The sequence below is a fragment of the Lichenostomus cassidix genome, chromosome 14 (genome assembly GCF_008360975.1).
Source record: "Lichenostomus cassidix isolate B80296 chromosome 14, HeHo_3.0, whole genome shotgun sequence".
NCBI lineage: Eukaryota > Metazoa > Chordata > Aves > Passeriformes > Meliphagidae > Lichenostomus > Lichenostomus cassidix.
Genome location: NC_139495.1, coordinates 9771891 through 9786323, shown reverse-complemented (window position 1 = coordinate 9786323; position 14433 = coordinate 9771891). Strand labels below are relative to the sequence as shown.

The following is a 14433-nucleotide window of genomic DNA, read 5'->3' as shown; positions in this document are numbered from 1 at the left end:
TCAATCTCCTTCATACGCTGACAGGAAGGAATATTCACAAAACCTGTTACTCTTAATATGAAAGTTCTATCCAAACTTGATGACCCAAAAGGAGGTATTAATCACCACAAAGTTTGCATGTGTAAACACAAACAAGAGGTTCTGTATTTTAGATTATCAGTGCAAAACAAGACCGGGAGAAAGCCCTTCTCAGGCTGCCTTGTATGCTGGTGTATCCTTCAATTGCAGCCTGCCATATCTTTTATTCCATGGGGGCTGATCACACAGTAAGCTTTCTATGTAAGCAATCCTCACACTGTAATGAGACAGCCTCACAATTAGATCAACATCAAGAAACACTCAGAAGGAATTAATTCTTAAGTTACAAAATATGGCAAAAAACTACTGAAGCTCTTACACATAACTAATTGACAGACACCTTAAATTATGAAAATGGAGTTTTTACCTTTCTTTAATGAATGTAATGCTGATGTGAAGAATGTTAAATAGCCAGGAGGTTGAGGTGAAGCATTGAATTCAAAAAATCCCACAACTCCAGGCTGAAATAATAAGAATTAGAGTTACTTAAGCAATTTTCAAGTATAAATATATGGGACTACAGTAAAACACAAAAGACTCTTAAAAGACAACAATGTTTACTGAAGAGCAGACTCTTTTTGCTGCAATAAAAATTTTAATATTAAAAGACTGAATCAAGATCAGTTCTCATTCAAACAATGAAGCTGTCATTCAAAAGCTTATGTAAGAGAGAGGGGCTTTATGGATGCTACGTTTCTAATGGTGTGTTTCCCATGTTAGAGTTCACCAAAAACAATTAATATTTGCTTTGAAATTATATTTTCAATCAGTTGCAGCACCAAGATAAGAACCATAAGGATCATAAAGATTTACTTTAGAACTGGAATATCAAATATAATTTTTTAGAGTATAAAGGCCTTAAGCAGTAACACTTTGTTTATGTTGCACATGAGCATTTACATATGAATTCACGCATTTTGTGTGTGAATACCTGAACTGCTAAGACAAGTGATCATTCCATTTTAAAGCAACAGTCACAGCAAATCCTTTCAGTATATCCTGCAAGAGTCAGTGAGAGACCAACTGCACAAAAATCTTGAGAACTCCACATTCCATCTGCATATCCACAAAGCTCATCAAATTGCCATACAGACAATTCAAAATTTAAAAGACTCATCCCAGAATACACCTACTGATTTTCCAGGTGAATGACTATTAAATTCAGGAAAAGAATCTGGCAGAAGCTGACTTGGAACAGAGAGATACATAGTCTAGGCTTCTCTTGATCCAATATTTTAGTTAAGCTTTGGTTTTAAATTTTTAAAAATAGAATCCATTAAAATTATTATTCATTATGTTTTTAATGCATCACTCAAATGGGCTTAAAAAACTTTCAGGACGGAGTAAGTGATGGAATTTGGTTATTTGGTGTTATTTGTCTCTCAGTTCCACCAGTACATACAGAAAGTATTTCATACACAAAGCAAAAGCACTCCAGGGACTGCTGTGGAACAGAAGATTCCAGACTCACTGAGCACCCATTTGTGTGGCAAATATATTCTCACAGAAGTATTTTCATTTGGTATTTCAGAGGCTGCTTTTTTTTTTTTTTTTTTGAGTTCTACATATAAAACATTTCTTTTTAAAACATGAACATACATTTAACCTGTTATTATTATTAATATGGATTTAGTTATTCATACCAGCCTTATACACTGACCTAATTCAGTACTAATTAGCAATCTGAAGATGTTCACCAATAACAACATTGCCCATTCCAGCTCATGACTTCTCTTTCTAGGCAAGAATTCTCTTCATGAATGAATGCTCAGCACAGACCCTTGTTCATAAAGATACCTCATGAGGTGCCCCAAGAAAATTCTCAATAATAAAAATGACTTACAAGCAATTTGTGAAATTTCTGCAATAATAATTATGAGAACAAAATAAAAATATGAATAAAATACTAGTGAAAAAACACAGCAAAATAACAGCACTCACTCTTTCTTTTTTAAACAAAATACAGGTTAGTAATTAATGTCCATCTTTTTCTCTTAGTTCCATACTAAGACAGTTAAAAGAAACAATCCCTTCTAAAGAACTTTTAAAGCATTCAACTGAACCAAAATAAGGAGACAGGTAAGATTATCAAACTTTTAGCTTGTCATTTCCTAGGCCCATTTTTGAATACTAATGCTGTACCAAGTGAATTTAGGGCACCAAACAGTGAATGAATGGAGAATCAAAAGTGACAGTAAATGTGACAAGCCAGAAGTCAGATGTAGAAATATTTATGTTATTTAAAAGGTAGCATTCTGATTCTGACTGCCAGTTCTGTTACACAGTAAAAGCAGCTTAAGACTTCCAGATTGTGAAGAACATTTCCCAAAGAAAATTTTTGTAAAGTGTTTTTTCAACAAAAAAAATTGTAGTGGGAGAATAGATGCTACTATATACTAATATAGTATATTAATATATAGTATATTAATATATATTAATATATAATATATTAATATATAGTATATATATAGTATATCTAGTATATATAGTATATATAGTATATATAGTATATATAGTATATTAATATATTATATATATTAATATTTACTAATGCTCTATGCCTAATCAGTAATCTGGTTAAATTATGTCCTTTTAATGATCATCCCAGACCAGTCAAAATTGCCACTCTGTTACAGGCTGCAATTACACATATGAGAAAAGGGACTAAAATGTTGTATTTCTTCCCAAGCACCATGAAAATTTGCAAATGAAGTTTTTTACAAGACTGAACATTTCCAGGTGCTGCAACTAACCACAATTCTCTGTTGTACAAGTGAGATTCAAGTCTCACAGAAGAGGTATCTCTATGTAAACAAGAGGCTCTTAGTTTGGAATACAAGTAGGCCAAGGAGAGCTTGACAGCAACACCTCCTTTCATGTAACACCCTCCAAAACTCAGCAACTGCTGCAGCAACATCTGTCTGCAAACAATTCACAAGGACATCTGCATCCAGTCTGCTATTGATGATCAGATGCTTCCAGGCAACCACCTGTGTGCAGTTCTGGGTACCCAACTTCATGTAGGCACTTTGAAATAATCAGCTGAGCAGGGTATGACCAGCTGCTGTCCAAGGTCAGAGGAATAAATACTGACATGTGACACGAGGATGCTTAGGAGCATTAGGAGCAGGGGCAGTGCTAGAGTGGAGCTTGATGGAGCTTTTGTTTCAGTGAAACAATTCTCAGTCCCTGTCTCAAACCAAGTGCCTGTAGGAAGGGCTTTGGAACAAACCTGAGGACATCAGTAGTGAAAAGTTTGTAGCACCATCTCCTAATGAAACTCATATATGGAAAGACGAAGTCATTAATTGCAACAAAGCTTATTTCTTGCTTGGTCTCTTCACTACAGGAATGGAAAGTAATGTGGCATGCAATAAAATCAAGTAACAGACTTGCCAAGAATCTCAACAAGTACAAAACAGCAAGTTCATGAAAACTTTCACAATGAACAGAGATTTTCAGATGAGCAATTTCTGTTGGAAAAAAGCCAGCACAGTTTTATTACTGAGCCATGCCTCAAACCTATCAGTCATTGGAAGGAATAAGCAAGCATGTAGATGATGAGCAGCATGCTGGAATTCCCTGAAGTCTAGAAGAAATTACCAACCACTCAGGCAGAAACCAAGGTGATGAGGAATAACATGGGAGGCCCTTTTCCCGATTAGTTGAAAAGACAAAAACCTACAGCTAGAAGTTAATGTTTTTCATCTGCCAAAGACAGTCAGCCAGGATGTGTACTGATACTCAAGCAATTCAGTATTTCTATAAACACTTTAGAAAAGGGAGAAAAGGGTGAGTAGCAAAATTTGTAAAGGTTGGTGGGAATCATTGAAACTACAGCTGACTTGAAGAGCTGCAGAAAGACAGCATTAAATGACTGTGATGAAAGAGCTCTGAAATTTAAAGGCCACAAAAAGCGAAACAATTTTCAGAAGAAACAGAAGATAGGAAAAAACCCACAGCTACCGATTAGTTTTTACAATTAGATAAATGCATTTAATATGCAAGTTATTTTTATCCCTATTTGTTATTTTTAAAAAATGTTTTGGCTATATTGCATTGAGGTAAGGTGGATGATTTTTTTCAGACTCTCAGACTTCAGCAGGCAGGCAGTTCCTGTCAGATGAGGAATGAGAGATGCCAGTTTGGATTAAAATGAAACTGGTACACCTCTGCAGTTCAGAAAACAAAAGAAATCTGATTACAGGTACTCACAAGTACCTCGAGTTATGGCAAGAACTGCATGTCTTTCTCCTCGTTTAACTTAGATCTTCCTTAACATTCCAAGATTTTAACTGCTTTCCAAACAGCATATTTTCCTTGCTCTCAAAAATTAATTCTTATCCATTTCTACTTTTGCACTAGTATTGTTCCACAACCACAAAGAAACCAACGTTAAATAGCATCAGAGAACAGAGGATCTCAACTGCCGAGTTGTCAACCGGATTTTTTTCATGGGGTTTGAGCGCCCTCTTGTGAGAGCAACATGGCATGTCACGATAGTCGTGATTAGGTCGGGGAAAGAACAAAAGACCGAGTAACAAACACCACTTGTTCTTACATTTAACTGGATTCTGGTCATCAGTTTTTTCTGCATTTGGTATCAGAACACAGCACGGAAAATTAGACACTGATGATGACAAATCTTTCACAAATTATTCTGAGCTTGAAATTCATCAGCTTTTCAATGAAATCATAAAAATATGATCCAGCAGCAGGCAGTTGCCAAAGTGCCCCAAAACAATCCTTGAGAGCCTTCTGCCTTTCTCTTCTGCTAAGTATTATTTTTATATAGAGAAGATGAAAAATCAAAGGAAGACACTAGCCAAGCATCTCAAAATAGCAATTCATTTGCGCCATATGTGTCCAAATTTCCTGTAATGTACCCTATTCCCCAAACTTTCTCACTTAAACACAGGACTAACTCCTGGATTGTATCTTCGCCTACAAAAGGTATGAATTTCTCAACTCACATGGAAAACATTGTAAATTGTTCACATTGCTGACTGTTTGAAGTGATAAAACAACCTGTCTCTTTCTAGTTTAAAACTAACTTTCCCTTTGTGTTTGTTTTTCTCTGCATCCAACTTCATAAACAACTCTGTTGCTTTCACCTTATCTATATCTGTTACTTTTGTATCCCCTCCCTCCCCTCTAGCCCAACTTTACAGAAGGAAGATATTGAGCACCCGGAGCCATGCTTGGGGACAGAACCTCAGGCAGGAATGACTGTGGGGCACCACAGCAGAGCAGCCTCTATTCATGGCCATTTCTGAAAAAAACCAGAACTAACAAATGCTGAATGTAAACAGAGACTCAGCACTTGGAGCCACAGAATTTCAAGCACAGGAACGGGGGAAGTTTGAATACAGGAACAAAAATATCTGTTCAACTGCTAAGCAGCATTTAAAAAATACTTTCTGTTCCCCCCTAAATTTGCCTTTTATCTTAGTCTTTTTCCAATGGAAGTGCACCTCTTACTGTAAAGCAAATTTAAGCTTAATGACAATATGCTCATTAGTTACCTTCTGCAGTCTACCAAGAAACAACACAAATCAAAAACCAAGCATGGTTTTTTTCAAATCTCTATAAGACTATTTAAGAGTTTTAGAACAGCAAAACTGGACCAATGGAAGGAGAACAGAATTGTATGTGATCATAGAAAGTATCAGCACCAGAGACAGGCCACAACTCACTACTCCTGACTCACAGTCCCTGCTTAAAATACTGGAAAACCAAACCCAGCAACAGTTCCTGGCAAGAACAGCACAGCACCTACCCATGGGAACTGGCACTGTGTGTCTCCTATGCTGTGGCAGCTGCCACTCAACAGCACATCTCAGACACCACCCTGCAGCAGAACCACTCACTCCAACATGCACCAGCTCACACAGGATCTGCTTCAGCCCAAGACACTGGAGGGTCCCTCCCATGTTGTGCTCACTACCACAGCACTGATTTGTTGATCAGGTTTTCGACACTGCTCTAAATTCCCCACTGTGCACTACAAGAATGAACAGTTATGAAGGGATTTTAAATGGCTCTGTTTTAAGAACATTTTGTCTAATTGAAGATACCAGTCCAGTATTGTTACCAGTCTTGGCACCCCTGAACACAACAGACCAAAATGAATAAAACACCATGTACCAGTGGATTAAAATCATCAAGTTACCACATACAAAGTGATTAGGAGTCCTTACTTTAACTGGTCTCACATTTGTTTCCATTTAACAGACTTATCCTACTAAAAAAGCTTAATACTCCTTTAAAAATTAAACTAATGATTATATATATATATATATAATCAAATGCTGTCCCAACTTAGACTGCAGGATTTTTGTGAAAAGATTTCTCCCTTCTTTCTTGTTCGTATGTAACAGTTTGGTGAGGTAACAACTTTGATTGTTGTCTCTACAAATTAAAGTAATGTACATTAAGAGCATCACTAAATCATAATGGTAACTACACAGGGAACCAACATTATGAATTTGTCATTTCATATTTTTATGATTTTAACAAATTTACAGGGCAGTGATTTACAGGATCCTGAAAATAAGCTAGTACTTTGGAGCAGATCAAATTTAATCCTTAAACAAGTCACACTCTTTCTGAACCACAGTGGTAAAGCTAGAGAAGAGAGACAAGTACCTCATAATTTGAGAGGAAATCTAGTAATTTTGATCGAGACGAGATGTAGAGTAGTGGTGTCATCACCCGGCGAACAAACTTTTCAATATAAACAGCACTCATAGGGCCTTTGTATTCAATTGGTCCAAAACTAGTACCAAAAAAAATAATAAAACATTAAGACTTAAATTAACAATAGAGAGTCCCTCCTGGGGGTGGCAGATAGGAGTTACATAGACAGCATGCTCAGCCTCTAGGGGATTGCTCTCCGTGCTTCACCAGTGGCTTCTGTAACTGATCAGGGAGTTGTGTTAGCAGAGGGATGCGCTGGAATATCTGTGGAAGGGGCAGAGTGTTGGTGAGCATGGAGGGATGGAGACCACTTCTGAATCCCATTAAAGAACTTGGTATAAATTACATGATCATATACAAATCTTTCCACTTTGTCTGAAGTAAACACATGTAACCTAAGAATACAGATTTGAAAAGACTATATTCACTTCTTTTTCACTGTCTCAAACAGTATCAATCTGAAAAGGTGCAATATTTGTACATAGGCTTTTACAAGCAGCAATCAGTAAAGCAGGGACAAATTCAGTTTCACTGCTGATGAACAGACTCAGCAAAGCTGCAGTTTCCCCCCTGCAGCCGTCTGATAAAACAGCTCACACCACATTAGGCAGTGCTAAAACAGCAGGTGGGCTGTGTCCTGCAGCTATGATTTCCAGAGGCTCTCCTCCTAATTATCATTGGGTTGGACAAAGCATCATTGTCCCAAATGAAATCAAACACAAAAAGCATAAAGAATTAGTCCATTTCCACTGAAGAATTTAATGTGATGCATATTTAACACAGCTTGTACACACAGACACACTGGAAATTATCCAACTTGCACTGAGATACCTATATTGAGGTGCTTCAAAATGGTCTTCTAGAGCTCACTAGATCATTCTATGTCCTACACTGGTGTATTATAAACCTCCTTCTTCACAGCAACACTCACTGCTCAACATGTCCCATGCCCAGGGCACCACATGTGAGGTCTAGTATCTCAGGCATGAGGGGTGCATTGCCCTTCAGGGTTTTTATGAAGTATCAGTAGGGATTTACACCTCATCTTGTTACAACTCTGTTTAATGTTACTGATGATAACAAGTGCATCCACATACTGGGCAGTAATTTCAAAATCAAGTAAGCTTAAATCAATGTACATCCAAGTGGGATTGTAGGGTTTTTTCATTACATTTTGAATTATGCCAGTATCTCTTGTGTCTATTACAAGTTCATCTTATAAAGACCAGGACCGTTCCTCCTCAGTGCAAGAATTCCCCCCAAAAAACAAAATCAGCCTCTGTAATGAAAGAGAGCTGCAGTTCAAGACTAGTAAAATAGAAGGGATAAACTCTTGTCTGCAGCATTAGAAACTGTGTTTCCTTACCTTGTGCTCCACACAAAGAGAAAAAAAATGGATAATACATGCAAATACTAAAAAATAAAAGTGGGTTTATATAAAATTTTATACAATGATATCTCAACATCGGGATCATAAAAAAGTGAGTGCAAATTTCAAGACTAGAACAAGGTCTTCAGTATGTAGTGCAATTTAAATATGTGCTTAAATTCCACTAACTTCAACAATCCTTAAGTACATTCTTTAATCCTGTCACAAATTAGGACCAGTTGTTATAATCCATCTACAGAGCAAGCAGACATCTGAAATTAATACATAACTCTGAATTCTTTTCATTGGAGGCAGAACTTCCAGGAGATGCACAGGCAAACTGAAATTTCCATAAGGATGGATTGCCCAGCATGTCATTTAATTGACATTTACAGCCCTACTTGGTACTTGAGTTGCATACAGGATGAGCTCACCTAGAATCTCCTCAACAACTATTTACTGAAGCCAGAAATGTAACATTTTCAAAATGCAGCACTTTATATGACATCTCTGTTTCCCAAAACAACAATAAAAAACCTAGACTGTACATATGAAGTCTTACCTCCGATGGTACAAGTGTATCACAGGAAAATAAAAGAAATGCTTCTGCTTCCTGCATTTCCCCTGGTTCCACCAGCAATTTACAGCCACAAACAGCACCTGCAAAGCAGGTAAAAATTCACAGCTAACGAAGTGCATTACTGTGACCTATTTTATCCAAGATGTACTTTATGTACTTTTTCTAATCCATTTCATCTGATATTTTCAGGGCCTTTTCAACTCAGTATTCCATATCTGGCACACACAGACCTTTTTCTTTTCTTTTTTTTTTTTTTTTTTTTGCAACAGCAGTCCTTTTGGTCACTATTCTTTCTAGCTTTTATGCTTCTCAATCTAAATGCTTCAAATTTATTAATTTAGTCATAACCCACATTAATTACTTGTTCTTAAGAGTGGAGCCCAACAAGTGGAGGTTTAGGACAGCTGTGAAGTGTTCACAGGCACCCAACTGCTTGAAAGCAGTGCTATAGCTACAATCTCTACTTGATTATCAGTGTCTCCAAGGACCCCAGAACTGGAAGCAAACTCCATGGAATTTCTGTCTGAAGGCAGCTGAATAAATCTGAAAACACTTCACAACAAGAAATTCGTAGACTTCCCCATTCAGAAGCAGAAATAACAGACAACTGAGCAGGAATCACAGGCTGTCTCCATTTAACACTCTGTATGCTAAATTAAAATGAAGGTGACACATGAATTACCCTAAAATGTAAGCACTTGAGTCCTACTGTTTTCCATGAGAAGGCAGAAATTAGCATCAGCTTGGACAGCAAGAAGCTGTCAGGTCATGTTTAAAATTGATATCTTCTCTGAAGTTACCTGGTCTGACAATCTGCTGGCCACGTGTTCTATTTCTTCTCTCACTGCAATGGACTGCCCGCACCACGGCGCGTAGAAGAAATACAGCACAATTTCTGAATCCTGACGGAGCTGATCTGCATAGTCTAACTGCCCCCGGAAAAGATCAATGACTGGAGATCGTGTGGAGAAAAAATTCACTGGAAGCTTTGCTGGCATTGTTACATCTTTTGCTCGGCTGCAGGAAGAAAATGAAGAGTGGTTATTGAGACTGTACAACAGTTATTTTAAAAGTGTGCCCAAAGCCCTAAGTTTTATTCTCAGCAAAAGTCATGCAATGAGAAAACTTTAGAAATTGATGCAAAATGACTACAATTTGTGTTACCTGAGTCAGTTTCAAGCAATATTATAAACATTTAAAGATAACCCTTCACAAGCTTTAGAAAGTCACACTGTGATACCATGCACTGTATTTATGGTACATTAGCACACACTCTTATGGTTGGTTGCTGTAGAGCATAAAATTACCAGGAAGAGTGATTTCTTTGGATTTCTTCCCTGGCCTCATCCTCTTTTAACACCTGTACTTTAGGTAACAGCACCCTGATAAGAAAAGAGATACTGGTCATAAAGTTTTGTGATGTGATCTTTATATAAACACAGACTATTACCCTGCCTTATGCTTTGTTTTAAAGTATTCTATACTTCAGTTCTTATAGATTGTATTAGGAAAAAATATGTAAATGTGTGCTTGTTTATTTTACTGAGGAGAGCAGAGATTGCACTGTTCAGGGCACATCCATATACAGACAGTATCAACAAACAGAGAGTCTAAATTTAAGGAGACTATGACAGAGTAAGTTTCTTAAAAGTTTCTTAAGAGAAATTAGATTGGCCAGTAAGCAATATGAAGAACATAAACCAACTACTCAAGAAATTATTTCTATCCAATCATCAATCAAACAATCCAGAATTTGGCACTTCCAAGGTGTTAAGAAATTGCTATGGTATACACTGCCCCAAACGCAGGTGAGTGATCAAACTCTCTTTTTATATTCTCCCAATTTAAAAATTTTACACTAGCTGTATTTACACTAGAGTAAGTCAGACTGAAAACTGGACCACACTACTGTCATGCTCAATTTTGCCTTGGTTCATAATGGGACTGGAAGCTTTAGGAAAGATTGTGCATTTCTTTACTTAGTGTTGCAATAAAAAGCTAATACAATAGTCTTATCACCTGATATTTGATCCTTCTCAGGTTAAAATTTTAGCAATTGTGATACAATCATTGAACCCTGAACACTGTCAAACATATATTAAGCAATCTCCTAACAACTCTGCCACATTTTCAGACTTTACAATCTTTCTAGTTTTTAAGAAGTACCTTTGTCTTTACAATACAGCAAAAACCTGTATTGTAGCTCTTCTCTCATTTCCAGGCTATTCACTTAGAGCTTAACATATTAGAATTGCCCCCAGTATATTTTCTACAAGTTATGGAAATTCTTAGTTTGTATGCAAGAGAAAATTGCTTCAAAATCCAGAATTTTGAAAATATTAAATGGTTCCTAATGTTTATAATTCATTAATTCCCCCACTCACAACATTATGTTTTAACACAGACAATCAAGTATCTGCTTTCTTCTATGGACTTCCACTTTTGTTCCTTCCCTTGTCCCCCAACAACCAACACAGCACCTCATTCCCAACTCTTAAGTTCTTCAGTCACCTCATAACCAACACCTCTGGTTCCCTGCCATTCCTGCACCCTGTGCTTATCCAAACTGCCAGCTGCTTCCCATGATTTCTGCCTGGACAGGACACAACTCCAGTGTGAGCTCTGGCACACACAGAGGCTGAGCAGCTGCTGAAAGCACAACACGGCAGCAAATGCTGGTCTCACACCTACCTCTTCAGAGACATCAGACAGACTTTATCCTCTTTATCTAGTTTAATGAAAATACAGCCTCAGTATGTTTAAAACCTCTGCTTCCTCTACTGAATCAAACTGAAAGAGGATGACTGGTTCAAGAATTACAACGTAAGCCTTAAAAATGAGATAATGAATTGGCCCCAAACTGCAAGAATGGGTAGAACAAATCAGCAGAAGTCTCGTGACATAAATGAGTCAGAATCTACAGGACTCCCTTCAAATATGAAAAATCTCCAGTAATTACTAAAAACCAAAACACAGTAAATCAATAGCTAGCAGCTGCTTAAGGAGATTTACTAAGTAATGTCTTCCTCTGCAATACCAAACACAAATAGAATACCTTGACTAATTCCCAGGTTTCCTAAGAAAACCCCTAAAATTTAAACATGTAAAAACTGAGGATTACATAAGAAATGATTACACAAACATAATAATCACAAACTCTTTATTAAAACACTGATTGTGTTATTTGCCTGCTGCCCAGAGCCTATAAAAACTTAAACTTTCCATGAGAACACCCTGGTAATAAAGGAAAGCACATGCAAGTGCCTGCAGGACAAGTCCCTTTGAGCACAACCAGAATGGGACTGTCTCAAAGACATTTGCATAGGGTCAGAAATAACTCAGGTTCTAGACCACAGGCTTTCCGTAACAACCCATGCTAAGTCAGGTCTCATTTGACTGTTCCTTGAGTCACTGCAAACCTGCAATACTTCAAATCTCACTAATGGATTGCCTTGTAGTAAAGGAATTTTCCCTTTCCATAGCTTTTATCCATTGATCTTGAAAGTGATATATAGCAGTGGTAGTACCTATGATCTGGTGCTGCGTCTTGCTAGGAAATCATACTGACATGTGGTGAGAAACTATGTCCTGTATTCACAGTTAACATGTGCAATTAACCATCCTGCAAACTGCACGAGGAATTTTTACACCTGAATTTTCTGTGTTTCTGACAGCAACCAACCAGGGAATACCTTTGTGATATTAAGTATGTCTACTTAACTACAATCTGAAAAGCTGAACCCCTTTAATCAAACTTCCAGAGTACAGGGTGGTGAGAACCACATTCCAATCACATTCCGTCTGTGAGCTTTCAAACACAGCTGGCAGTAAAATGAAAGGAATATGCAGGTTTTAAATAGAGGACAGCAGCAAGCATCACTGTAAGTATTAAAAAAAGCATTATTTTTTTAGTAATAGACAGTACACCAGGGAGGTGATTATGTTCAGAAATCCTTCACCATATATTCTGTAATATGGAAAGAGCTTTACAATTTCATCTACATTATCTGGTCACGGTGAAATACAGACTCCTGCAATGGAGGCACAGCTACTCATAGGCTTAAAATTAAAATTATTCATAGACTTAAAATTCACTCTGATTCAAATAATACACCTCTGTATTACAGGTAAGCAAAAAAGGCCTTAGCATTTTTCAGAAGCATTACCTTCTGAAGGTAATGCTTCTGAATCAAGTGTTTTGTAAAATAAAAATTTGTCAGATGCTGAGGAACAGGGACATGATCAGTTCCGTGTAGCCTTCTCCTAAGCTCAAAATTAAACCCCAACCACAATAGATGTTCTTAATATAGTATGACCTGAAGCACGTAACAGTCACCTTGACCTAAAACCCATGCAGAAGGTTCAGACCCTGGTTTAGGCTCTAGAACCAAGCAGTCTGTGCCCACCGCTCATGGCCGCCGCTCCCCGCCCTGCCAGTACAAACATCTGCTGGTTCAACGTACACCAGCTCCGGGCAAACAGCAACTGGACAGCCCTCTGCACAGAAGGAAGCTCCAGCTCCCAAGAGGAGCACCACCAGATCGGCAGGGAAACCACAGAACACCTTTCTATCCGAAGCAGGTGCAGGCAAAGGGGGGTGACGATATCAACACAAGAGCCAGAAGAGACTCGTTTGGCCCCCAGCGATGCTGAGAGCGCCGAGGGCAGGGCTGCACCCCGAGCCCCCTCAGCCCTTCTGTGGCACGGCGAGGTTCCAGTTTCCTCTGGAGATGAGCAAAAGCAGCTCTGTCTCAACAATGTGCCTGTCACAGGACCACAGAATGGGGCGGCTTGGCAGGGACCACAGTGGCTCATCTGCTCCCACCTCCCTGCTCAGGCAGGGTCATTCCATAGCACATGGCACAGGGTTGTGTCCAGACGGTTCTGGAATATCTCCAGTGAGGGACACTCCACAGCCTCTCTGGACTATCTGTTCCAGTGCTCGGTCACTGCACAGAGAAGTTCTTCCTCATGTTCAGGTGGAGCTTCCTGGGCATCAGCTCCTGCCCATTGCCTCCTGGCCCACTGCTGGGGGCCACAGAGCAGGGCCTGGTCCCTGCATATCCTGATCTTGCCCTCAGGAGCTGTCCCCGCGAACCTGCCGCCACAGCACGACAGCCCCGCTGGGGCAGACAAAACACTCCGCTCCTCCCCACCCACGTTCTTATAGCCCCTGCCCACCTCGGGACGCCGCTGAGGGGGACACAGCGTCCCGCCGACACACGACGGGGCGCGGCTGCCATGGGCACCTCCTGTGGTGGGGCCCGGGAGGAGGGTCCGTCCCCCAGCCCGGGGATGCCCGTGCCCGACGCGGCCCGGCCGCAGGGCCACACGGCGCCACAGGGCGAGCCCTACCGCCGGGCTCCGCCCGCGGCTCTGCCCCAGGCCCTGTGCGGCAGCGCCAGGGCGAACAGCGGCGGGCCGGCGGCCGCTGCCCCCCGCCCGAGCCCCGGGTCCGCCCGCTCCCCCGCCGGTACCTGCAGGTGACTTTGAGGGCGACGAGGAAGGCGCAGCCCAGCACGATGGCCGCGCCGCACAGCAGCTCGGGCCGTCGCGCCATGAGGGCGACGCGAGGCCGCAGCCGCGGAGCCGCCGCGTCGCCAGGGCCGCCGCACACCGACATGGCCCGGCCGAGGGGGGCAGGGCCGCGGCCCCGGGCCGCTCCCGCTCGCACACGTCTCCCACCGCCCGCCCGTGAGGCGCGCCG

At 40.1% G+C, this 14433-nt stretch overlaps 1 protein-coding gene across 2 annotated transcripts in view; it reads right to left on the bottom strand.

Annotated features, from left to right (window-relative positions):
• Positions 1–14433, bottom strand: part of TXNDC11 (thioredoxin domain containing 11) — a 27854-nt gene extending 13421 nt beyond the window's left edge. The window contains exons 1-6 of one of the 2 annotated variants that reach the window (XM_085074840.1): positions 14204–14433; positions 10034–10108; positions 9527–9743; positions 8709–8806; positions 6727–6856; positions 446–539 (exon numbers count right to left, since the gene is read on the bottom strand). In XM_085074840.1, coding sequence (XP_084930966.1) covers positions 446–539; positions 6727–6856; positions 8709–8806; positions 9527–9743; positions 10034–10108; positions 14204–14349 — 760 coding nt within the window. In that variant the 5' untranslated portion in view covers positions 14350–14433. The remainder of the gene's footprint in view (positions 1–445; positions 540–6726; positions 6857–8708; positions 8807–9526; positions 9744–10033; positions 10109–14203) is intronic. The other variant, XM_085074839.1, reaches the window with a different exon arrangement.